Source organism: Maniola hyperantus, chromosome 12 (assembly GCF_902806685.2).
Source record: "Maniola hyperantus chromosome 12, iAphHyp1.2, whole genome shotgun sequence".
NCBI lineage: Eukaryota > Metazoa > Arthropoda > Insecta > Lepidoptera > Nymphalidae > Maniola > Maniola hyperantus.
The window spans coordinates 14,090,953-14,118,193 of NC_048547.1; the positions used below are offsets into that span (position 1 = coordinate 14,090,953).

General features: G+C 36.7%; 1 protein-coding gene across 18 annotated transcripts; it reads right to left on the reverse strand.

Annotated features, from left to right (window-relative positions):
* Positions 1–101: 101 nt before the first annotated feature.
* Positions 102–27,071, reverse strand: LOC117987137 (cytoplasmic dynein 1 intermediate chain-like). Of its 18 annotated transcripts, none has more exons than XM_034974098.2 (17): positions 26,934–27,071; positions 25,444–25,574; positions 24,675–24,865; positions 24,182–24,309; positions 20,358–20,390; positions 14,510–14,530; positions 13,512–13,559; positions 9,593–9,730; positions 8,819–8,975; positions 7,424–7,678; positions 6,784–6,901; positions 6,433–6,664; positions 5,469–5,629; positions 4,583–4,723; positions 3,730–3,855; positions 2,913–3,061; positions 102–1,643 (listed from the first exon to the last, which is right to left on the reverse strand). In XM_034974098.2, the coding sequence occupies exons 2-17, from the start codon at positions 25,564–25,566 to the stop codon at positions 1,640–1,642; spliced, it is 2,025 nt and encodes a 674-aa protein (XP_034829989.1). In that variant the 5' UTR covers positions 25,567–25,574; positions 26,934–27,071; the 3' UTR covers positions 102–1,639. The 18 variants fall into 18 exon arrangements, with proteins under 18 accessions (XP_034829989.1, XP_034829985.1, XP_034829986.1 ...); XM_034974094.2 differs by having other exon boundaries at positions 9,593–9,763; XM_034974095.2 differs by having other exon boundaries at positions 20,358–20,420.
* Positions 27,072–27,241: the final 170 nt, after the last annotated feature.

Genomic DNA, 27,241 nt, shown 5'->3' on the forward strand with positions numbered 1-27,241 from the left:
GTACCTCAGGCCAAATTCCTGTATCTCATAATGACTGCTTGTATGTATTAAACTCAAATTGCATCCTATGGTTAAATCAATGTAGAAATAAAAGAAAAAAATTAATAAGCAATGAATTTATTCATGTTTCATCTGTTACAATTCATACTTAATTGCATATGCACTGAGATTCAAAAAATAACCATGTATGGTACATTTAGCATGCCATGCATGGTCACATTTCAAAGACCATGCAATGCACAGGATGTTCTAAATTAAATAAATACAATTTTACGATAATACTTAGTTTATATGAGTAAAATATTAATTAATAACAATAATTACATCTTGATAGTAAAACCTATTATTATTAAGGCTCTAAGAAATAACACCATTTATCAAAATCAGATATACATAATATAAATGTCTAGCTTTTATTTTTTACAGTTTTCAAGGAAGGAACCTATGTTAATTTGAATCCATCTCCTGAACTATGGAATTATTGAGAAAATGCATTTGTGCAGTTTTAGGCTATATTTTATTTTATTGTGTGTAACTTATATGTAGTAAACAGGAGGTTTTAAGTAAATAGATAGTATTATTTTAGATGTAGCATTTTTATCTTACGAAGCGACGCGCAATTAAAGCGCGCGTCGCTTTGTGAGATAAAAATACTATTAACTATTTAAATCTTAGGCCTACTTGCACAAGGACACTTAGGGTGAGATCTATAGAGAGCACTCTTTCTTAGCTTAGACTTAAGACAGAGTTAAAACGAGACAGAGCTATATCTCTCACATAAATCTGTCTCGTTTTAACTTAATCATAAGTCTGAGCAAAGTCAAAGTGCACTCTATAGATCTCAGGGTTAAACCGTTTTTTATTCAATGCTGTCAACTGCAATAATGAGCTGCCATGAGTTGATGATGATGATGATTATGCTCTTGTCAAAAAGTAACAGCATTTCAATATTCAACTAAATCAGTTTAATGGTAAGTACAGTGTAGAACAAGCTCCAGTCTCTGAGGAAAGCGGAGAACTGTGTTTATATGGCGCGGTCTTGAAAAGGCCTATGTCCAGAAGTGGACGCATATAGGCTGATGGATTGGGTTGGATTTGAGTTTAATGGTGTTTGTGCAAGTGAACCAAAAACGAAGAGAAAATCAATCTAGCTGTCATCCACTATCAAAGCTGACCTAAGAAAACTAAGAAACCTTCCTATAACCCAGCCTACAAGATACATTAAAAGATGTACAGTATGAGGCCAAAAGTAATGTACATCTGCCTTTAGAATGACCTTTCGGCTTTGTAGAACGTTGTCTCTGTCACTCATTACCTATATGACGTATTGTCGGTTTCAATGACAGAGACAATGCTCTACAACTCCGCTATTTTCTTCTATAAGTCGATGTACATTACTTTCTGCGGCGTACTGTACCGCTGTAGGCGAAACTTATCAAAAATATACCAATGACCTTGAAGCGACGTAAAATTGCTCTACAAATTTGGGATTTCCTTCTAAAGGTCGATGTACATAACTTTCGGCTGCGTACTGTAGATAGATTTAAACATGTTTTTCTCTCGCCCCATAATTCAGTCACGTCGGAGTGCAGCCTTGTCTCTACAACTTCCAACCACAGCGGATGTCCCAGTGTAGCAGTTATCTACAAAATAGTAAACAGAATATTCAATGACATGACATGGTATATAGGAAATGTGTATAAAAAAAAAAAAACATTTTATTTCAGGTCTGGGACCCATATAAAAACATGTTGATAATAATTAAAAATTCAAATGTGTATAAACTATGGCACCGATTCTAAGCACAACCTAATTTTAGAGTATTCGCACCCTCTTCTTACTATTGTAATATGAAAAGGACGGAAGCAGTTTGACATTTCTAAATTTAATTTTTAGATGGTAAAACCCGTGATTTTAGCACGCACTCGCGAACCTACTGTTTAAATTTGTATTGTGCACTAAAATTTAGAGTCTTTAAATGTGAAAGTCATGTTCCGTTCCTTTTTTAGTAGCATTAGTAAAAAGAAAAGGATGCAGATACTCTAAATTTAGTTTAGAGAGACACTAGAGAATCCGGGGGGGGGGGGGGGGTGTAAATTGAAAACTTAAAAAGAGCAACCGCGACGTTTCTTGCTGGGTCCATCCGGAACGGCATTCCGAACCAGTTATAGGCCTAAATTAAACTAACTGACGATTCAAAAGTACCTACTTATAAAAGTTCACTTGAATAAAAATATATTCTATTCTAATGTTAATCGAAACATTTTACCTTCTTACAAAAGAGATGATGTTATCTCTCTTTGCAAATTGTATTATTGATGGATTTTATTATCATCATTATCATGATCAACCCATCGCCGGCTCACTACAGACTAGCACGGGTCTCCTCTCAGAGTGAGAAGGGTTTTGGCCATAGTCTACCACGCTGGCCATGTGCAAATTAGCAGACTTAACACACTTTTGAGAACTCCCAGGCATGCATGTTTCCCTTCACTGCTACAGCAAGTGATATTTAATTTCTTAAAACACACTCGAAAGGTTAGAGGAGCGTGCCCGGGATCAAACCCCCGACCTCCACTTAAGAGGCGGACATCCTAACCACTAGGCTATCACAGCTTTTTCTGTACAGTACACAGCAGTAATGATATTAACTAACTTCTCATACTGCGAGGATACCCGCGGGCCGCGCGGCGATTACGTAAAACGTTGCAGTAGTGACAGCAACGCGACAGCAGTAACAATGAAAAAGTTCATTTGCTGTCTCTCTTCTTATTTTGCTTTGTGGCTATTGCTGTCTCTCTGTAGCCGCTATACGCTGTGTACATTTGACAGCAATGATCGCGAGATACGTAATCACCCCGCCATGCTCTGTAGTGAGCCGGCTATGGGTTGATGATGATGAATAGCTTTACCTCAGTGGGTTGCTGGCCAGTGAGCTGAGGCTGGTGAGCGAGGTGGCCAGGCTGAGGCGGTCCGTCTCCTCGTCAGCCTGGTTGTTGCGCAGCTCTTGCAGCGTGTACACCAGCTTACTCCACTCGTCGTGACGAGGTTGAGCCACATTCTGGAAAATGACGAGATTTGTCATTGGCTGTTTTTTTTTTGTTTAGGTAATTTAATTCTCAGCTAATTATTATAGGTCAAGTGGAGGGACCTGTATAAATTACAATCTAAGTACATATTATAATAATTTTATAATTAAGAGACTATCGATGGCTTAGTTCACACTTAGGTACACTAATTAAATAATTATACGACTTCCCAAAAAATAGTGTACAGTACGCGGCAGAAAGTATTGTACATCAGCCTTTAGAATGACATTTCGGCTTTGTAGAGCGCTGTCTCTGTCACTCATACCTATATGACGTTTTGTCGGTCTCAACGATAGAGACAACGCTCTACAAGGTCGATGTAGATTCCTTTCTGCCATGTACTGTAATGTTTTTAGGGTCATGGTTTAGATCAGGGTTTTTAGGTTACGCGACAGGTCGAGATCGCAATCGGGGTATGAGGCGGGGGGGGGGGGGGGGGGGGGGGGGGGGGACACGCCCTGCATACCCGCACGTCATCCGCGCTCGCTCGCTGTGTAGGTGTGCGGGACGTTCGCTCCCCGATTGCTATCTCGATCTGTCCCGTACTATAGGTGGAAAAGCGCTAAGTCGAAGAAGGAGTTCGTATTCTGTGGATGTGGAAGAAGACCTAACTTCCTACAAATGGAAGGAGGGAACGTACCTCAGCCAGTTCGTAGACCCAGATCTTTCCCGCGTCGTCGCCCGCTGTGACGTGCCCACCGCTGGGACTCCACGACACGCGGTTGAAGGCCACTCCTGTTTCAGACATCACCGACGCGATCGGCACCTGAAGAAAACTGAATGTTTAAAATCCTTTCCTGATATTTTTGTTTTTTCATTTTCCATTGCTTTGGTCTCTTATTTACATCATCAGCTCTGAATACAGATTTACCTTTCACTCTAAACACCATATTTTCTATCCTAAAAAAAAAAACGGGCAGACTTGAGAACTACCTCCTTTTTGGAAGCCGGTTAAAAATCAAGAATCATTTTCTTTATAAGTCCCTCAAATTGCTAATGCGCCTGGTCGCCATTTTAGTGTTGTCAGCACTAGACTGAAGTTTCGAGCTGATGGTATATTTTTATTTCGGCTGACGTCATTTCGATGTTAATAATAATAATAATAATAATAATAATCCTCCTCCCGGTACAAATATGTATGTATGTAATGTTTATGTAGGTTTATTTATTTTTATGTATGTAAGTATATTATATTTCTTTTGGCTGTTATATATATTTATCTTGTACACGGGCGTGAGAGTAGATATATCGAGATAATAATAATAATAGTTTTTTTTATTTTCAGGCATAAAACAACCCATATACACATTTACAAATTACAATAAAATAAAATTAACATTATAAAACATACACATACCTTACGACTAACTGAAATGGTTAAAAAACTCATTTCAGATGTCACAGGTCACAGGTATTACTTTTTGTTCTTAATGAGACATGGTTCCAGCGCAATAGCGATTTGCGGGACTTATAAAATGTTTGTTTTGTCGTACCTCAGTGTCTCTGTTGAGGTTCCACAGGTCGAGTCTCCCGGCCGCGTCCACGGCGGCGAACAGCGCCGGGTGAGCGGGCGACCAGCGCACGTCCGCTACATAGTCGCCGCTGTCCTCGAACGAGTAAAGCGCCTTATTTTCCTGAGGATCATTTACAACATTATTTTGGATAACGAAACACACGAACGTAATATAAATATAAATAATAAATAAACGTTTATTCGCTGGAATGTGGGTACATGTAGGTGTTACATCAGTTGAGTTGCCTGACACATTCTACCAGATCCTGGTGTGCAAATGGTTAAAGAATATTACAATTACATTAAAATTATTCTAGTTCATTACATTTACAAAATCATAAATTTAAACATTACTCAATCAGATAAAATAAAATAAGGATTTCCATGTCGTAGTTAAAAACAAAATAAAATATACAGTAAGAGTCATTATCATCACCATCAACCGATAAACGTCCACTGTTCGACATAGGTCTATTGTAGGGACTTCCACACGCCACGGTCTTGCGCTGCCTGAATCCAGCAGCTCCCTGTGGCTCGTCTGATGTCGTCCGTCCACCTAGTGGGGGTCTTCCAACGCTGCGTCTTCCGGTGCGAGGTCGCCATTCCAGCACCTTGGGACCCCAATGTCTATCGGTTTTACGAAATATGCCCCGCCCGACATAGCTCAAAGGGTTGCGAAGCTGAAGTGGCAATGGGCAGGGCACATAGTTCGTAAAACGTAAAAGTAATTTATTCTGAAGACGTAATTTCAATGCTACCAATTTTTCTTAGCAAAATTTTCCTTAAAAATGTACCAATATATTATGTGGACGAACTTGAATCTTAAAACAAGGCAGCTTAAGTCCATTTTAATTCAACAATCTGACCTTGAGACTCCACAGCTTGACGCTCCAGTCGACGGAGGCGGAGAGATAGAGATGCGACAGGTCTAGAGCGGCGGGCGCGGCGTGACATGCCACCGCGGTGACCGGCCCGGCGTGCGCCTCTACGCTTTCCGACACGCCCGCTCTCTGTCCGTGCCGACACCCTGGTGAAAACAGAGCCCTTTTCAATGTGGATCCACACTGCCAATTTATCCCGACAGGTGGCGTATAAGCGAACCGGCCATAGAGGTAGTATCATCTATAGAACCGGTTATACTGGTCTGTTAAAAGACCTGATATCCAGGGCCGTAAAAAAATAAAAAAGGGCTGTTAAACGCTATAATTAAAAAAAAATTGTCATATAAACATATGAAACCTCATTAGTCTAAGTAAAAAACAATAAAGATGACAGCTTGCATTGGTCGGAGCTCTTGTGGCGCCCTCTCAGATCAGTTTTGCCTGTGGAATATCCCCATTACCCGATTAGTTTATTGAACACATCTCCGCTCCACTTACGTAGAAACGTCGTTTTGCTGCCCAAAAAAGGGGTGTAATGTTTTCAGGATTCATGTATGTGTACCTATGTGAGATTTTTTATTCCACCATAACTTCCAAATGCCTGAACAGATTTAGATGAGTGAGTGACAAGTGAGACTTAATTTTGGGAAAAAAATTCAATATGGCACTATTTTTAAATGCGAAATACTTTCGAAAGTTTTTTGCCAGGGCAGTCGTGTACGGTCGGCCTCAGAATTCGAGTAACAATTCCGCCAAACTATGCAACAAAAACTAGTCGCACTTGTGACCTTTTTCTATAAACACGCCACACATATATTGTGCGCACAACCGTGCTGTGCAGTGCAAGTGAATTTGATCATAAAGGTGCTAAACGAGTGGAGTGGAGAGGTGCCTTTGACTGCAGATGTTAGTAAACTTATTTAACACCTTACAAACACCAGTTACTCACCAGTGTAGATGTTGCCGTCCTCGCTGCCCAGCACGAAGTTGTTGACATCAGCGTGAGGGAAGGCCATGCACGTGACGGCCACGGCCTTGTTCTGCCGGTGGTGCAGGTCCAGCGTCTCCTGCGGCTGCGACAGCATGTCCAGCGACCAGGAGCACATGCGCCCGTCCGTGGACACGGAGATCAGGTTGTGGGCGTTCTGACTGCCCACTACCGATAGGCAGTATACTGGGTGCTGTCGGGTCAAACAAAGATTTTACACTTACAAAAGGCAACATACTCTCAGTACTTTTAACGACCTCCCTGGCGCAGTGGTCTTAAGTCCACCCCTGGCTGGTTATACAACAAACTCACAGTATGCGCGAGCGAAGAGAGCGGCGTGCGCTGTATGGGCGTCCGCTTCTGCACGCGGTTGTCCCACAGCACGATCTGCCCAGAGTACGTCCCGCCCAGGATGAGGTTCGGGTGGAATCTGACAATGGAAACGTGCAAATTTACCATGAAGAAAAAATAAATACAGGATGTAACCAGAACGTTAGCAAAAACTTAGCGTTATTGTTATACTACCTAAACACAATCCAATACCAATAACTATTTGCCTCATTTTGTAGATTTAGTCATTTAGTATTTTTCAAACCCGCAATGTATAGCGTGCAAAACTCGGGTCAATGAACCGCTTACGATGCAGCATTGACTCCGAGTGAGCTACTAACGTAACGGTCTTTGACCTCTGGCGTCAGTCAGATGTTTTATTTGCAATATATCGCAAACTTTTACAAAATACTGCATGTGACGTTTTGTCGGTCTCAACGATAGAGACAACGCTCTACGAAACCGCAATCTCTTTTCAAAGGTTGAAGGAAAATATTTCCTGCCGGTTACTGTAAAAAAATTTGAACAGTTCAGTTCCCGAAAAAAATTGATAAAAACCCCATTTACCTGGCGAAAGAATTCGTAGCACCTGTGGAAAAATTTGGTAAGAAGTAATCGTTACCTGGCGAAAGTAGCGCTCATGACTGGCGACTGGCAATGGAAGATGTCCTCGGGCGTGGACTTCTTGAACTTGGTGTTCCACACGAGGCACACTCCGTCAGGGTCGTGAGGAGCGTCGTCGCTGTTGTGGTACGAGGCCAGCATCAGCTCCGGATGGGCCGAGGACCAGTCGAGGCACGTGACGCAGCGGCCTCGCGACCAACGTTCGTCGTAGAACGTGCGTACGAGGGACAGACGCGCATCTGATTTGTCGTCCCTGCGGTTAAAAAAGTGGCAATTAGGAGATGTTAACCCGGAGGAACAAACAGTTAACTGTGTGGTTACAGGAGGTAGGCAAGGTAATGAAGCACGATTGTAACAATAAGGAGAATTTCCTTCGAGCTAGTGCTATGCGAAGACACTTGAAACTACTATACTCTCCACTCGCTCGACAATGCCTTATTATAGAACTGTTATCTGAAGGTAAATTACATCATAAAATTCCTACGACTTAGCGGGGTTGTAATGTTGTACTGAAATCCATTACGCGTCCCCTTTCACTCTCCAATAACACGGTAATACAAAACAAAATAGAGTAGACTAAAGATTATTGAAAATTCCCTCCAAAACTTATCTGCAAAAGGTATTGTGGTGTTATTGAAATTATTTATTTAACTTGAAATTAAAATGTGAGGACTATGATGGCAGCAGTAATTTTAACTCCGGAACGATTTGCTTCCAGAAACGTCTAAAGACAGTTTAGTCAAGAAAGAAAGAGAAAGAAAGAAAACTTTTTAAAGGAAAGAAGGTAGGTACCGTGTTGAACGTGGGGGGACAGCTCTAATTATCTTGGGCTCCCCTAAACCCCGCGCTTCACTCAGGATTCAGATGCAACACCCTTCGCTACGCTCGGAAGATACTCTAAGAGCCCTCGCCCACGGCGACTTTTTGTAGCGATGCTGTCGCGCGTTTACTAAACGCACGCCAGCATCACTACTAACGCGTGTTAGTCGCATTTGCCACGTGCTACTGCATCGCGACTGTATCGATGCAAACACGCGACTTTGTCGGATGACATCGGGGGAAGAACGGAGGGAGGGTGGCGCGTGAATAGAGAACCGAGCATCAGTGCAACATTTTTTCTCGTTTGCTTCACAGAAGCGCGACAATATCGCGTTTGCATCGCGACTGAATCTGAGACCGTGGGCGAGGGCACACAGCTAGCGACCGCTTCGCGACTGTATCGATGCGGACGCGCGACAGCATCGCTACTGTATCGCTACAAAAAGTCGCCGTGGGCGAGGGCTCTAAAATCCCTCGTTACGCTTGGGATTTATCCCGGCGCGGCGCCAGTAGCGTAAGACATTGCATTATGTTGAATAATGTATTATTGTTTTAATCGTGTCGAGGTACTAACTGAGCATTCTCGTTGTCGCCGCCGCCGGTGTAGTCCGTGTAGATGTCGACGTCCTCGGCCAGCGCGCGCTCGATGACGCGGCCGGCGCGGCTCATGAACTTCTGGAACTCCGCCGACAGCATTATCGTCTGCTTCTCGTCGTTGCTCAGCTCGCGGACTGTATATGGAGGAGCCTTGTTGACTAAATATGTGGGAAATCCCTAAAGGCCCTACCGAAAATTCAAGATGGCAGACGTCTTTCAAAAAAAATCCTTATGGATGTTATTTCCAGGCGTTTTCGGGGTACTGATTACGAAGGCATCAATTTTTGAATTCAAGATCTTTTTAGATGATTTTTTCGGGTTATTGATTACGATCATAACAGCTATTTGGAAATTCAAGAATTTAGTGCTAAAACAGTTTCTATTTTAAATTGAAAATGCTTAAGGACTTTTTTTTTTAATAAAAGAAAATTATGACACACGAAAGAAATTTCACTTTAAATTAAGTACTGGAAGTAATTATAATAGCCTCGATAGCTCAACGGTTAAAGGAGCGGACTGAAAACCGAAAGGTCACCGGTTCAAACCCCACCCGTTACACTATTGTCGTACCTACTCCTAGCACAAGCTTTACGCTTAATTGAAGGGAAAAGGGGAATATTAGTCAGCATGATAAACTTGGCTAATATTCTTTAAAAAATAATTATGTAAATTATTATGAAAATCAACGCAAATATCTTTCTTTCGAATCTAAAGTAATTCAAGGTTGAGAGGAATAATGGAAGTAACTCACTCTTCTTTTCCTTCTCTTCTTCCTTCTTCTCTTGCGGCGCTGCTGTGACCGCCGGCTGCACCTCCTTGACAGTCGGCAGGCCGTGCGGCAGGATGCCCGGGGGTAGTTTACCGTGGAAGGCCGCCTCTTCGTCCTCGCCTTGCCGAGCGCCGTCCCCGTCGAATGTAAGCACTGGACGGTGAATAAGAATGGCCCTTGTGCGCCGGCCAGTGTGCGAGGGGACCACGACAGACTTTATTACCCGACAATGGACATACTTTTGTAGGTGCAAATTCTCCTTTAATTTTTCGACGCGATCATTATGAATTTTTGTTATTTCAAAGTTATGGAAATTGATATCAATGTAATAGAGGAAGATTCAGCTGAATTTTTTTTTTGTGTAATTTTTTCGTGCTATTGGTAAGTAGCAATTCTGTTGTATACAATCTCTATTGACAGGATTACAATATAGTGCTATCCTTTTCATTATGTTCTTTGTTAAAGAGAACATCATTTTTTAGATCTGTCGATTTAGTTAAGTTTAACAGAATTGGTACCAATATCGCGTTGAATTGACACTAAGGATGAGGAGATCTATAAAGCGCACTTTGACTTAGCTTAGACTTAAGACAAAGTTAAAACGAGACGAGACGAACGTTTTAACTGAATCTTAAGTCTAAGCAAAGTCAAAGTTCGCTCTATAGATCTCAGCCTAAGTAATAAACATACCTATTAGACGATAGATTTTTGTTGACAAATCATTTTAAATGGATATAACTTGAGGAGATCGCTTACACAGTCAGTCAGTTGATAATTTAGAAAACTTTATTGAAAAATTAACTGTATTTTGGGAAACTGTTGAATATGAAAAGTCTCTTGGTAAAGAGCTTTTTAATTTTTAAAGTCGGTCGTACTCTTTTTCTTGATTCCATGAAGTTAAAGAATATCTAAAGAATTTAAGAGAAGCTACTTAAATTGAATAAACTTATAAATTGTGTTTAACTTAGTGCACATTTGTAGAACGCTAAGTTTTATAGAAAAATGAAAACTCCATGAAATCATATAATGTGTTATTACGTGATTTGTGTGTGAAAGGAAACGTGTGTACAATTGCATTAAGTAATTGTTTCAACTACCAGCGAAAAAAGGTTACTGTTGGTGGTCTAAACATTTAAGAGAATGATACTAAAACGTGCAAGATGATAGACTAAGAAAATGTTACGATAAAAGCTACTGAAATTGATTTTATCTTAAGAAATAGAGATATTATACATTGCGAAGCTGGCAAACGAAACCGTGTGATTACGCTTGTTGATCACAAGATCCTACCTACATATATACCTCATAAGATCACTGAATACAATTTACTGAACTCATTTTTGAGCGAAACGGCCTAAGACTGTGCTAAACTTGGTCCAAAGTTCGTGATTTCGATCATTAAATACAAATCTGAACTCATTTTTGAGCGAAACGGTGCGCGACTGTGTTAAACTTGGTCCAGAATTCGTGATTTCTATCATTGAATGCAAATTTGAACTTATTTTTAAAGCAAAATAGTCTAAGACTGTGTCGATATTGAGTCCGAAGTGCGTGATTTCGATCACGGTACAATGTCGCGATAAAGTTTCAACAGCTTTCATTCAATTATATGGTGCTGCTCCAAAAAAAATTTCTTTAATAGAGATAGCGAGCAAACGATCGCAGGTCACCTGATGTTAAGTGATTACCGCCGCCCATGAACATTTGCAGGACCAGAGGAACTGCCGATGCGTTGCCGGCCTTTCAGGAATTTGTTGGTCCGCCCCTTGAAAAACAGCATGTTGTAATCTAGTGGAAACACCGCCAATGGGAGTTGATTCCACAATAATTTCGGCGAATTCACACTGTTTTGTTGGACAGCCTCTCCATTAATAAAATAAAAAAGGACTTTTTAAAATGTTAAAGAAAACCATCTTGCATGTTTTCGTTTGCTTCCTAGCAATAGATGAAACTCACGTTGTACAGTTTTATGTAAGTTAATTAGATTTCCATAGTAGTTTAAATAAATCTAGCCATAGATAAAGGAGGCTGTTGCAGGGCATTTATTATTAATGTGACTATAATATCAGACATTAAAATATTATTGGAAGGTTTAGATCTTCAGTTAAAAATAATAATTAATGAGTGATAGCAAAAAAGCAGTTTTTCAAGAACTGGGTCCAAAAAAATATGTTGATATTCGTGATCCAGATTTTTTAAATACTTAATAGATTGCTAATAATTTATAATTGTTTTTGTTGATAACTATGGCTTGATTTTATGATTGATTAGATATTATAATTATCAGTTTTGATTGTGTTAGCACAACGTAAGCGTGATATAGTCTAGTCTTGTCTGTGATCGTTAAGTTATTAATGCTTTATGAAGCTTTGACAAACGAAAATAACACTCCTATATTCTACTTCGTAACAAATAGTATGATTTGAATGTACAACTATAGATACAGTATGCTGAATTACAGTAAAATGATTCGATTGTTGGCAGATCTAATTTTGAAACAAAAAAGACTTAGGTTGTTGGAGAAATAGAAATAGAATAAAAAATATGCGACTTTGATGAAACTACCCTCATACACACTGCACTTTTTGTTTGACGTATAGGTATGTTAAATCGGTTTTTCCTTTTCTAAAATAAATCTATGACAAATGTTGTAAGATAGATATTTTATTTATTAGTAGTAAATAATAGTTTAGTTCAGTAATACATGTGTGGCATGTTTTTTATAGAATTTAAATTTATTTAAACAAATAAAAAATTACTCTGTGGAGTTTAGATTTGGTGATTGATTTTTGATAGTTCTTATGTTTCTTCGTGAAGGTACGAGTTTGTCTTTGCCATTTTTTGGACTTCACTGACAAATAATGTTATTGTCTTCCGTAGCAATGAGATTTTATTTTGAAAATTTTATACCATTATTTAGGCGTTTTTTTTACAATATTTTTGGGTAGGAAAATAAAAAAATCGAATCTTCGTAGAATTTTTTCTTCCAACATTCTGTATCTATAACGTCATAACTCAAAATATTATGTTTGAGACAAAAATCTTCGTACATGATAAGTGTTACTATTTCGAAAACTTTGTTGACCATAACACAGTTTTTTTAAACCAAAAACGAAAACTGAATCATGTGCAACTGTAAGACACACACAATGAATATAATCTTAAAAAAAGCATTTTGAGTGACAGAAAGCTCTAAAATAAATTAAAGTTATGCAAAAAAAAAACTCAAAACTTCCCGAGCTCTCCACTAGAGAGATATACTTAGTGTAAATATATGTAATTATACGCAAAAATAAAATAGTTTAAATAGTAAAATATATGATGACTGCTCGTCATGCATACACAAAATAATTTTCTGTCACATGCAAAGTAGTTTAAATACGTTTAGAAAACCTTTAAGGCCGACATATTAAAAACACTACAGATTATAACATCAAAAAAAATATTATCACAGTGTAAACGCATACAGAAGGAGTATAAAATTCAAGAATGATAAAGTGAATAGACGTAGTTATTCCATTTTATGTATTTTAATAATGATTTTATATCATAGCCGACGCAATTAGTAATATATCAGCAATAATTACAGATATTTCAGAGACTAACTGGCGACCCTTATCGGCAATAAAGTTATTGGGTATTCTTTACTTTAGGAAACAATGGAATAACTGCCGCGAACCCTTGAGAAATAGAGAGTTGCATGAGTTTACATGTATGATCTGATATTTACGATGTGCTATGTTAAATGTTTTTGTTAGCGACTATATTCAATAAATAGCGTTAAAAATATGGAGAAACAGATAGAGTAAGGAACAAACATGCTAAGTGACAGCGGCACAGGCTCTACCAAGGGCAAGTTTTAGTTCAATGATTGTTTTTATGGTTCGGAATTGAAACCTACCTGTAAACTCGTCCTCCCACTCTAAACCCGGGTTTAGATTGTACTCGTCTTGAAAAAGGGAGGAAAACAAAACAATGTCAGTATCTTTCGACCATTATTAATATAAATAATAATAAAAAACAAAAACTTTACACATATAATTAATTATTAGCGCAAGTATTTTATAATTTACAGCATGACCCGTGAACACGACTCCATTTGATTTAACTGTAAGACTGTAAATTGTAAAAAACTACTACATAAAAGAATTCAAACTAATTTATCAATAAGTTCCTGGATTTTGTCCTTCAAATATTTTTATAATGGTAGATGAAATGAGACCAAGCTTTGGAAAAAAATATATCAAAAATTTTGCTGTTGTAAATACACCAATTGTTTTTGATTGCTGAACTAAATCCAGTTTGGAAAAAAGTGCAACAATCAGTCCTAGAGTTGAAATTAAATGGGTCAATTTGTATCAAGACCTGTGCAGTGTTTGTTAGTTGACTCGAAAGGGTAAGTGGGCGTGAGATGATATGGCGATCCCCCATACCACCACCATAACAGATTATACACATATTATAATGAATAACATCTTTATATTTTGTGATAATAATATTTGAGGCCTTAATAGTGGCTGATGTTGCCACGTGGAGAACTCTGGAAGGCCAATTTTTTTAATTAAATTTTTGGTAATGGAATATACAACCACATCATACGGCGATGCGCTTACGACCCTTATACGTAGAGAATGTACCAGATTTCTAGATAATAATTATAATAAAATTGAAATGAATTACATATAATATAATAGTTTGGTTATCCAGTAATCTGGTTGAAACCGCACCTATAAAAATGTTAGTAGGAAACTTCTAGAAGCGTGACAGAAAGGATATACGTCTATATTTACATAACTATGTAAGACAACCTAGTACACCCGACACCAAGTTAATCACCGAAGTCACAGAGATGTAATGTTAGAAAGACACAAGAAGCAATCAGGAGGAATAATGACTTACCGTAGTAGTCAGTGGCGTGTGCTATATCGGGACAAAAATGAAATAATCCGTCAGTTCAAATATAAACAAACAGTCATTATAATAAAAGATTTACTGTAGTTATTATTTTCAAGAATTTAATGTGCTTATTGGAACTTTATTCGCTTCTGCCTTGTACTAATCATAAAAAGTGGTTTTTTGATCTGTTTACATAATTAGCATGTAGAAGATAAGTCGAATTTGATATTGTTCCACATAACAATATTTGACTGTACCTATATGTACGGCATATTATTAGGAAAATAGAGAGAATAAATATTTTCCAAGCGTAGCCCTCTGTTCTGTATTGTTAAAGTTTAGTCCTAGGACAAAAGTAAATATATTCCAATGTGATTATTTTTGTCTTTGTTACATTAATGTGCATACGTCTTTCAATATGCCCAATTAAATAGCTCAATTTTTTATATTTTACAGTACCATGATTAAGTAGTCAACTATTGTTTTGTAAAAATATTGTAAGTGAATAAAGTTTCCATTGTAATCGCAGGATCAATAGAATAATATAAATTACCTTAACTATTGATGGATGTTTCGAATTCCAAAACAATGAAAATGGTATTCACAGTGTTCGTGTAGTTAATACTGTTAGAGGAGCTTGTCCAGAAAAGCAGATTAATGAGGCTTAACACTTAAGACTATTTGGGTAGCCTTGCTGGTAAGATATACTTTTGGGATGTTGGGTAAATATATTTGTAGGATTTCTCAGTTTTATATTATTGCATATTTTGCTAAGAAAAAGAGGAGTGAGATAGATGTAACCTTTTTAGAATTTTCATGAAATGTAATTGTCCCAAAAGGACTTCTCTACGCATTAAATTCAATTCAATTTCCAATTATTGGCTTTTAGGTGTGCCAACTGGGCACAGATTGTCTCGCCAGTGTCACGTTTATGGAGAAGGCACGAAGGAGATTGTTCGGTGAGAGCTGTTGTACGGTTGAATTTTGAGTATTTTAATCACAAATTAAGACAGAAGATAGATTACAACTATATTCAAGATAGAATGTTGTACTTGATGACAGTTGCGTGGAGCAATCGGTTAAGCTTTCAGTTGCCGACAAGATAGTGTGACTTAAGTTGTTATATTGCTAATATTGTAACTTTATATGATTTGAATTAAGTAACTGCCGAGTTTCTTGCCGGCTTTTCTCAGTAGAATCTGGTCTCCAGACCGGTGGTAGAATCCCAGACGTAGCATCATCATGATCAACCCATCACCGGCTCCTACAGAGCACAGGTCTCCTCTCAGAGTGAGAAGGGTTTTGGTCATAGTCTACCACGCTGGCCAAGTGCGGATTGGCAGACTTCACACACCTTTGAGAACATTATGGAGAACTCTCAGGCATGCAGGTTTCCCCACGATGTTTTCCTTCACCGTTAAAGCAAGTGATATTTTAATTACTTAAAAACGCACATAACTCTAAGTTAGAGGTGCGTGCCCGGGATCGAACCCCCGACCTCCGATTGGAAGGCGGACGTCCTAACGACTAGTCTACCACAGCTTCGTAGCATAAGAAGACCTAACCAAACTCAGAATCTTGCGTATTTTTGATAGAGTTTGGGAAAAGAGAAAAATATGCGGTCTCTTTCTAAAATATGTTCTCGCTTATCTTGACGCACAATCTATTTTTCCGGACAAACTCCTGAACATGCATTTGTGTCAGAAATACATGCGGCACCACTCAAAATATGAGTTGGAGTTTAGACCACTGTGTGCGTCGAGGTAATGGATACAATTTCCCCCATTTTATTAGAACGTGATATACTTGTATGTAAACTCATTACATCTAAAGTAAAGAAAGAATAAAATAGCGTTCTATATTTGTAACTCTGTCACTTGTGAGTTGTCGTTATCGTTGGAAAAAGAAATGTCTTTCTGTTAATAAAATAAATTATATTTTATGTATTTATCAAGATTGAATTTATTGGGCGATCCACCTCCTAATCATAAATAGGTTATGGGCCTTCACATCTAAAACTAGAAGCTCTGAAAATTCAATCATGGTAGAAAGACATGAGTCTAATTCAGGTTTGTGCGGCCACATAGAAAAGTTGCGAGGCTCAGAAAACTTTGCCTATTGGAAATTTAAGGTAAAGAACTATCTTGAATTGAAAGGCTGGTGGTGGGTCGTAGCGAATGAAGGTCAAACGAGTACACAAACGAAAGAAAACCTGATAGAAGTGGACACAAAAGTAAGAGCAACACTTTGTCTTTTACTTGAACCCGATTGCTTCACGCATGTTTATAGAGCAAGGACTGCAAAAGAGGTCTGGGATTGCCTATGTAAAGCTTATGAAGACAAGGGATGGGGAAGACGTATTACGTTACAACGGAAACTCTGGCAATGTAAACTTGAGAACTTCGAGTCTATGGAGAAGTACATCTCGGAAATTATGTTTTTGTCTAATCAGTTGTATGATATCGATGCTCCAATTGATGATGACTGGATAGTGTCTATTATGCTGAGCGGGTTGAGTGAAGTATATAATCCCCTTATAATGGCTGTAGACAACAGTGGACAAGAACTGACTCTTGAGCAAATTAAAACTAAATTGATACAAGAGGCGAATAGACAACGAGATGAGTCAAGTGGAAATACATCGTCGAATGTTTTGATGGCAAACAAATCGGGCACGATTTCCCAAAAATCGAAATCGAATAGATGTTCGAAGGTAAATAAGTCGAAAGTTTTTAAATGTTTTAAGTGTCATGAACCAGGCCATAAAGCATCAGAATGCAATGAAAAGAAGCAAATTAGAACTGTAAATAATTTTGCGTCGATTTGCATGACTACAGTAGACAAGAAGCCATTAAAGACGAAGAGTTGGTACATTGACAGTGGATGTTCAAACCATATGACCCACGATTTAAATAATTTATCCAATTATCAAAAGCAGGCGGATAAGAAAATAAGAGTGGCAAATGGGGAAGAATTATCAATCCAAGGTAAAGGGAGTGCTAATGTTAAGATTAATGCAAATACAGAACTTGCATTGGATAATGTTTTGCATGTTCCCGAATTGTCCATGAATTTAATCTCTGTGAGCAAGCTAGCTGAAAAAGATTATGTTGTGAATTTTAACAAAAAAGGTTGTATCATAACGAAAGAGGATAAACAAATTGTCAAATGTCAGGATGTTGGTGGAATTTTCGAATTAAAAGAAAATCAAAACTTGTCATTGAACGTGACATTGTCAAGTCAAAATTTATCGAATCTTTGGCATAGAAGGTTAGCACATTTGAGTAAAAAATATATGGATAAGTTAAAAAACCTAGTGAATGGAATTGAATTTAAACAAAACTATTTGATCGAACCATGTATCCCATGCATTGAAGGTAAGACGTGTAAGAGTCCTTTTAAGAACAAAGGTACTAGAGCACGGGATATCTTGGAAATAGTGCATAGCGATATTTGCGGTCCGATGGAAGAGCCGTCGTTCGGTGGTTCGAGATACATGTTACTGTTTATCGATGACTTTACTCGGAAAACACATGTATATTTTCTGCAGAATAAAAGTCAAACTTTTGAGAAATTTCGCGAATATAAGGCGGAAGTAGAGAAAGAGATGAACAAATCAATTAAATGTTTGAGGACTGACAATGGATCTGAGTACTGTAATCGATTATTTGATAAATTTTTAAAGTCTGAAGGTATTAAGCACCAGACGACGGCCCCATACACACCTGAGCAAAATGGTGTTGCTGAGAGGGCAAATAGGTCGATTATAGAAAAGGCAAGAGCATTATTATGCGAAGCTAATTTAAATAAGAAGTATTGGGCGGAAGCTGTAAATACTGTTGCATATTTAAAAAATAGAAGTCCTACTAAGGCTGTAACAGATGGTGTTCCGGAAGAGTTATGGACAGGAAAGAAAGTTGATCTAAGTCATCTTAAGGTGTTCGGTTGTTTAGCTTACGGATTGATACCGAAACAAAAGAGACAAAAATTGGACAGTAAAACAGTACCTACGATTTTTGTTGGATATCCTAATAACACTAAAGGTTATCGGTTGATGGATCCAAAGACGAGAACCGTTCATGTATATAGAGATGTTAAATTTTTAGAGAATACTTTTCCTGGTGATAACGATAATATAGTAACAAAGGACACAGTTGTTCCTATATATCTGGACGAGGGACAAAAAGAGTCTGTGCCAAGAGAGAATCCTAAAGAGGATGATAATAAAGACGATAAAGTTGATACCATTGTTAAGACAGTTGATAATAACAATGATACTGAAAACAATGAAGAAATGTTTGATATTCAAGACGAGACCAAAAACGTTGTGGAAAGGGTTGAACCACGTTATAACCTTAGATCACGTAAGCAACCAGATGTAAATAATTGTATATGTCATGCCATTGCAGATATTTTAACAAAAAGTTTACATGGTCCTAAAATGAAACATTTTTATCAGAATTATGTCTGAAGAAGATATTTGATTAAGGGGGCATAGGGCATAATATACCTAATAGGAATATTGTGTGTTTGCCGTAGAACTAGTTTATAGTTATTTTATTTTTATAATCAAATATTTTCGAGAGTTTTATTTAATCTTATTGATTGATAGAAAATTGTAAAGGCGTGTTTATATTACAATGTAATAGGTTAAGGGCGCGATGTAAGGGCGTGTTTATATTACACTGTAATAAGTTACGGGCACACTATGTTGTTTGCGATGTAATGGTTTAAGGGCGCGTATTAGAACGTGATATACTTGTATGTAAACTCATTACATCTAAAGTAAAGAAAGAATAAAATAGCGTTCTATATTTGTAACTCTGTCACTTGTGAGTTGTCGTTATCGTTGGAAAAAGAAATGTCTTTCTGTTAATAAAATAAATTATATTTTATGTATTTATCAAGATTGAATTTATTGGGCAATCCACCTCCTAATCATAAATACATTTAATGAATGGATAACATACAATTGGCATGCACTCGTAATTTATTAATAAAAACATGAAATAAATTATTTAATAATTAAAATTAACGTTCACTGATCTGTGACAAACACATAGAAAATACATGTTTCATTGTTAATTACCGTCAAATTAAACTATTTTTATGTTTTCAATTTTATCATAATCTTATTCAAATGCTTACATACGCGGTTTGAAGCCTACTTTCACTTACTAATATCATAAATCATAATGTTGCAAGAACTGCACATGTTTTAGCTATAAAGGGTATTAAAGTTTAATTTGACGGTCTCATGTGTAATTTTGTTTTTACGGTTCATTATACTATTTTCTATTTGACATCAACACTCTAAGTTCCGTATTTTATAAATTACGCTTGTATAATAAAATCGAATCAATAAGCGATTTATTTCAAATAGCAGTTGTTTCATAGACCAATAATAATTTTGTCAAATAGAAAATACAGTTTTCGTCACGAAAGTTGAAACTGAGCAGTGATTAATTTAAAAGTTATACAGCCATACTCCGAGTCGCTTAATCGTTACTTAAGTTTAGTTAAAACGTGACAGCGCTATATCTCTCTCATAAATCTGTCTCGTTTTAACTCAATCTTAAGTAACAATTAGCGACAGTTATTTCATCATCGCCACCAGTACTTAAAACGCCGCTATGGAGTCCTGCACGGGGTACCCCAAAGGATATCGAGCAGTCCTCGCATAAAGGTAAGTGACGGTTACATTCGTAGCTTCCTGGCCTTAACTATATCTACGCAACACTGGCACTTGAATAGGGTAATAACACTAATAACCGTCCGCTTTTCAACTTTCGTGACGCATATACTTAGTATAACCGGGAAGTGTAGAGGAGTGTTAATAAGTGTGGGTTACCTTTTCGCGGCCGCCACCAGTCCTCCATGTATCCTGCAAGCGGTGATGCATTGGAAGAGCAGCCTTGTTTATGGTAGCACAAACACAAACATTGCAGCCTAACTCATTACAGTATTTACTTTTGCTGTCAGTCTCATCAAAATCATTATTTACAATTTACAAACGAATAGAGAATACTTTATATTTAAATTGCTGTCACAAAATGGCATAAGTATAGTCTGATTTTTAATTCCGTGGAATTCTGACGAGTTTCCACAAAAAAGATAACAAATTCAAATAAACAGGCTATGAAGTCTAAGGATTAAATTTATAAACGCGTAAGTTTGTTTTAATAGAGCACTACTTTAAATATGAATGTCGAAACAATTAATGAGGGAGAAAAAACAGACCAGGCTCGGACGCATGTGTGAAGGCAAAACTAAAAAAAATAGAGAATTTGAGAAATTGAAATAAAGTATTACTATTTTCGACACTTATTTTATTATAAGGTACCGTAAGGGGAAAATCGGACTATAGCTGATATACCGCCTCAAGAAGGTCGAAGGTCGTTTGTGGGAATGAGTGAGATAGTAGGAACTCTTTATTACACAAACATATAGATATATACCTGCATATAACATAAGCAGAGCAATGGTTCCTTTTTTGGAGATACAGAACCTTTAATATGATAAAGTAGAATTTTTTAAGTTGTTCAACCAAATCGTGACAGCAATTTCAGATTAGGATGTAATTGGAAAATAGTAAAAAAAACACATACTTTTGGCCAGCACGTTAAGCAAAGAAAAACAAAACGTTGCGTGAAAATCTGTAGTCCAAATTTATATATCACATTATTACTATGAGCTCTCAAATTTTCTTCATACCTTTTCTGATTGTAGTTGAAGGCACCAAAATCATGAAACCGAGGGGACGCTACTCCCATAACATCCAGTCGTTTTTTTAACTGACTTTCAAAAAGGAGGTGGGTTTTATCAAATTTAAAAAAATATACATAGATAGTCTGACTATTGAAGTGATATGAGGCACGGCTAAAAAAATGCTGCGCTTGGCTGACATTCTAATAATAGCCAATTTACGCTGTTTTAGCAAGATTACGAGTTACGACGAAAATGCGGGCTGATATGGCTAATTTTGCTGTCCACAATCCATACTAATATTATAAATGTGAAAATGTGTCTGTCTGTCTGTCTGCTAGCTTTTCACGGCTCAACCGTTCAAGTTGACCTAATATAGATCACAGATGTGTAGAATATATATGTATTCAATATATAGAATTGGGTATTTGCCTACTTTTGAATTTGATAAATATTATTACTTTATTATAAACTAGGATAAAAATAATGACGTACACTGAAAAAAATATTAAAATCCAACAAAGATTTACAGTAAGTTACAGGCATTTTAATTTTGGAGTTGGAGGGTCTTCTATCCCTTTCTCGCAAAACGAAAATTTGTATGAAACCGCACGAAGCTACTATGGCATTAGTAGGTGTGACGTCAAACTGCTGTATCGCTATCTCTGTCTAATCAGAAATATTTAAATGCTTATAACGTTTTTTTATTTGATCGATTTAATTAGTTTTTTCAGTTTACGTTATTATTTTTATTCTAGTTTATAATAAAGTAATAAAAAAATTGGAGTCCAATACCCAATTCTGTAATTTAACACTCAAGATACATTTTTTACTAGTTAACGTACCTACTCAGTAAAAAGCCATGTCATGGGTTCTAAGCTAACTGTTTTTAAATGATTAAATATATAAACATAAATTCAGACTACTGGCTAGGCCCGAACAAAAAAAAAACGTCATATCATCAAACGAAAAGTAAATACTGCTTTCTGTAACTACAGATGTCGTTGGTTAACACAGAGGTGGTACCATTTGCAAATACTATGTTTTACATGGAGGGGGTGAAATCAAAGTGGAAGAAAATATATTTCTAACTGAGAAAGGAACAAATGAACATAACATACAATAGGGTCTTGGACTGCAGTAATATAATGATGGGATTTTTTGTATAGCGGTAGTTTATGGGACTAGAATGCATTATTAAAGAGAATAATTTAAAAAACATGATATTATTTTTTAATTTTTTGAATTATAAAAATATTTTTTATGTTAATAAATCCATACTAATATTATAAATGCGAAAGTGTGTCTGTCTGTTTGTCTGTCTGCTAGCTTTTCACGGCTTAACCGTTTAACCGATTTGGACGAAATTTGGTACAGAGGTAGCTTGCAACCCGGGGAAGGACGGCTACATTTTATCCCGGAAAATTAAAGAGTTCCCACAGGATTTTTAAAAACCTAAAACCACGCGTACGAAGCCGCGGGCATCAGCTAGTAGAAAATTATTTGTCATTTACGCCTAGTGACGTGGTACAGCGTGACGTTTATAATTAATTATTTTAAAAATGAATAAAAATCACGATTTTTTTTTAAATATTCTGTTTAATAATGAACTCTAGCCCCATAAACTGCCGCTAAACAAAAAATCACGTCATTTTATTACTACAGTCCAAGACCCTATTGGTAAATGATTGCAATCCTTTCGACACTAGTTGTTTCCTTTCATCATGATCAACCCATCGCTGGCTCACTACAGACTAGCACGGGTCTCCTCTCAGAGTGAGAAGGGTTTTTTCCATAGTCTACCATGCTGACCAAGTGCAGATTGGCAGACTTCACACACCTTTGAGAACATTATGGAGAACTCTCAGGCATGCAGGTTTCCCCACGATGTTTTCCTTCACTGATAGAACAAGTGATATTTAATTATTGTCTTTGGTGACAGAACTCTGACTGACTACCTGAATCTTAAGAGGTTTGCAATCATATACCAAATGTCTATACTAAAAAAATAAAAATTTATTTGCTCTGTTATTTTTCATGAATTTTTAAAATTCTATAAATATTTGCAAATGACCATGTTAAAACCATCACCCAGAGACATCACAGTTAAGTTCATTATTAATATATTAATTGTATCTTTTGGGGGGGACAAATTCTCAAATTATATGAAATAATAAGCTAAATAACAAAAAAACATCCAGAGTGAAAATTCTAAATAAATAAATAAACCAAAAAAGGCTTTAGTCATTTGAGAATTTGCATGCTGACTTGAAGTCAAAATACAATTTGACTTTCAAGGGCATAACATTCCATAGAAAACACAAAAAAATCCATTCTGTATTGCATGTTATTATATAATTGTAAAAAAATCTAAAACATTAATGCAATGCAGAATTTAAACCAATATTAAATCATTATTTACAACAAACGTCCAAATTCAAAATAAAATTAAGTTCAATCAAAACTATATATAAAGGGCAATATTTTTGTAAGTATTTAAAATATTGATAATATTGCCCTTTATTGAGATCATTTGGGCTATAGTCCAACTTTATTTAATGGAACTATTAATTGATTCTAAAAAAAAGTTTTGAATATCTAAAATCAACTATACATAAATTCTTTTGGCCATTAGAACAACAGTAAAGTTTCAAAATTTTAATTACTCACTTCAAATTTACTTCCCCTTTTTTATTGAGATATAGGATGATAATTATCAAAATCAATATAATTATTAAATTGAAATAAAACATCAAAGTTAAATTCATACATTCACTTCTATTAATTCTTTTTTTAATGAAATTTTAATATTACTATCTAAGTTGATTATAGTAGCGTTTTTACTATTACTTCTTTTCTTTAATAAAAATTTAATGTTACTACCACCTCAATTCTTTAAGATAAACTAAATAATGGGGTAGTTAAAGCAAAAGAAAGTAAAAGAAAAGAGAGAATAGAATGATAACTTACCATCGCGCAACTCTGTGACGCCGGAGGTAGTGGTTTGAGTTTGTTTAGCATATGTGACGTTCTCCTTGGGTGGAATGTCGGTGGATTGTACTGAGACCACTTGCAGCTGCAGTGGTTTCTTTGGACCTCTGGAATATTATTTGTGGAGTAAAATATATGAACTCTATTTTGTACAAACTGAGCAACCCCAGCTTTGCTTAGATCATAGATGGAATTTTTGTGGGATCTATCAATACAGTTATTACAAATGCGAAAGTGTTTGTTTGTTGGTTTGTCCTTCAATCACGTCGCAACGGTAAAACGGATTGACGTGATTTTTGCATGGGTATAGATAAAGACCTGGAGAGTGACATATGCTACTTTTTATCCCGGAAAATCAAAGAGTTCCCACGGGATTTACAAGAACCTAATTCCACGCGGATGAAGTCGCGGGCATCAGCTAGTAGACTATATAAATATAGTCTGAGGAATGTTTACAAGGAAACCATTTTACCCATGCGGAGGCAAGCTGGACTTGTCAGTGTGCGGTAGACTGGCATCAGGAGAGGCGGTCTGCGGCGGCGTGAGTGACGTCATGGACGACAGTGACGAGAGGACGTCTTTGACGGGCGCCACTCCGAGCGACGACAGCATCTCGTCCAAGTCGCGGCGACTATCCAGGCTCGATGCGGTGGATGCGCGTTGCTAGACAAATTCATCATCATCACCATCATCATCATGATAAACCCATCGCCGCGCCGGCTCATTACAGAGCACAGGTCTCCTCTCAGAATGAGATGGGGTTTGGCCGCTGGCCAAGTGCAAATTGGCAGACTTCACACACGTTTGAGAACATTATGAGAACTCTCAGGCATTCCTCACAATGCTTTCCTTCACCGTTAAAGCAAGTGCTATTTAATTACTTAAAACACACAAAACTCTGAAAAATTCAGAGGTTTATACCCAGGATCGAACCCCCAACCGATTCCGTACTATCATACAAGAAAAAAAACTTTTTTTTTTTTTTTTGTAATTTTTAGTATAATTGTTGTTATAGCAGCAATAGAAATATACATTCTGTGAAAGTTTCAACTCTCTACCTATTACGGTTCACAAGATACAGCCTGCTGACAAACAGGCAGCTAAGGTCCTGTTGGAACCCGTTCGGTACAAAACTTAAAAACCATCACTATAACAAAAGAAAGACAGGAAGTGAATTGTTTCATGTATTTCAAGACTACTACAAGTCAAAATCCAGTTAGTGTTCGTGTCAGTATGCTCACCAGGGCTTCGTCAGCATCTTTCTGCTCTTTCTCTCGCCTGCGTCTGTCCTTCTCTTCCCGCAGAGCTTGTAGTTTAGCTTTCTTGCGCTCCAGCTCTGCCTTGCGGTCCGACATGCTTGACATTATCACTTCTACAACACAAATTGATACTTAAGTTTACTCATTGTTTACATAAACCATACAAAATGAAGAGTTAAGCAAAGATGAATTCGTTTTTATGAGTGGAATGTGAGAAATATAGAAATATTTTCTTTACCATAATAATTTCCAAATATAATCACAATATGTCTGCACAGAACTCATCAGAAGGCTAACTCTCAAATAATAACTCTATTGAGTCTCTACTCTATTGATATACAATATTCAAATCTTTCAAATGAGCAACCATCTTCTTGCTGGAAATGCATATTAATAGGAATAGGAAAGGCATTCGGAACCAGTGGTAAATGCATTTGACGATTCAAAAGTACTTGTAAAAGTTTATTTGTATAAAAAATATTTGTATTCTACTCTAATGTAAGTCACTGAGGAGTCCCTCCTACCTCCATCATTGTACCAGTTTCATAATAATATTTAATTGTGCCATCATGAGAGTTGCAAAAGTTTGCAAATAATATTACATTGAGTACTGGGCCAAAAGAAAGTTGTTAGATTCTCTTTCATGTTTCCAAAGTAGTTACATTGATAACTGAGTAAAAAGAAAGTTGATACATTTTCTTTCATGCTTCCAAAGTAATCAACATTGAAACTAGGTAAAAGGAAAGTTGATAGATTTTCTTTCATGCTTCCAAAGTAATCTACATTGAGACTAGGTAAACGGAAAGTTGATATATTTTCTTTCATGCTTCCAAAGTAATCTACATTGAGACTAGGTAAAAGGAAGGTTGATAGATTTTCTTTCATGCTTCCAAAGTATTAACAGATGAAGCCAATATAGTGTTTATATGTTAATTCTTCAGCCACAAAAGAGAGTCGAGTTAAGGAACTAAAATGTTAAATGTTATCTCTAATTTTAGTTTTATTGTTTAAGTAAATTTTTAAGATGTTCACTTTAAAAAAAACACATCTCTAAATGGCAAGAATACTTTTTATGGCGTTTTGAATGAGAAATTTCTTATTAAAATCAACCAAACCAAATATTTGTGGGCTCAGAAGAACTGTATTGGAAACATAATCTACACTTGTTGCTCAATAGCTGTAATTGCGCCGGTATAGAATATTGATTTTATTCACGAATCAGACATGTACCTCATCACAAATGGTCAGTAGCGCCTGAGACTGAGATCATTTGCATTATGACTCATTATAGGACTTACAATAGTATTGCTTCAAAATGCTGGCTTTGGGGATAATTAAGACTTTTTACATACAAAATAATTGAGTATCAGTCGAATTAACGTGGCAGAAATAAAATATTGATTCGATGCAGGTAACGGGAAAGTTGCGGCGGTGCACATACAGATAAGGGCTAACATAATGTTATTACATACACTTTAGTTAAAAACGCTAACACTCTTCATGTAACGATATTGAACTTTTACTCTTTACTTTGATTTATTTATTACATTTATCACGGTAAATATTTTCATAAAAGCTCGAAAATTCTCCATTGCATGTACATGTTGACAGAAAATATCTAGTGTTGCCAGATAATAAATACTAACGTTGTCCGCCATATTTTGTGCAAAATAACTTGTCAGCGTGTAATGTAGCCATAAAATCTAAGGCCACGAACACATTTTACTGTTTTTGACATTTGATAGACCTACGAACGAACACATGTTTTCAATTACAAGCT

Coding starts and splice junctions, on each gene's coding strand:
- LOC117987137 (XM_069502389.1), bottom strand. CDS start 25,566: ATGTCAAGCATGTCGGACCGCAAGGCAGAGCTGGAGCGCAAGAAAGCT. Junction 6,902..7,423: donor ATGAGCGCTACTTTCGCCAG/GTAACGATTACT, acceptor TTCCATTGTCAG/ATTCCACCCGAACCTCATCC. Junction 5,630..6,432: donor GGACGGCAACATCTACACTG/GTGAGTAACTGG, acceptor TGTTTTCACCAG/GGTGTCGGCACGGACAGAGA.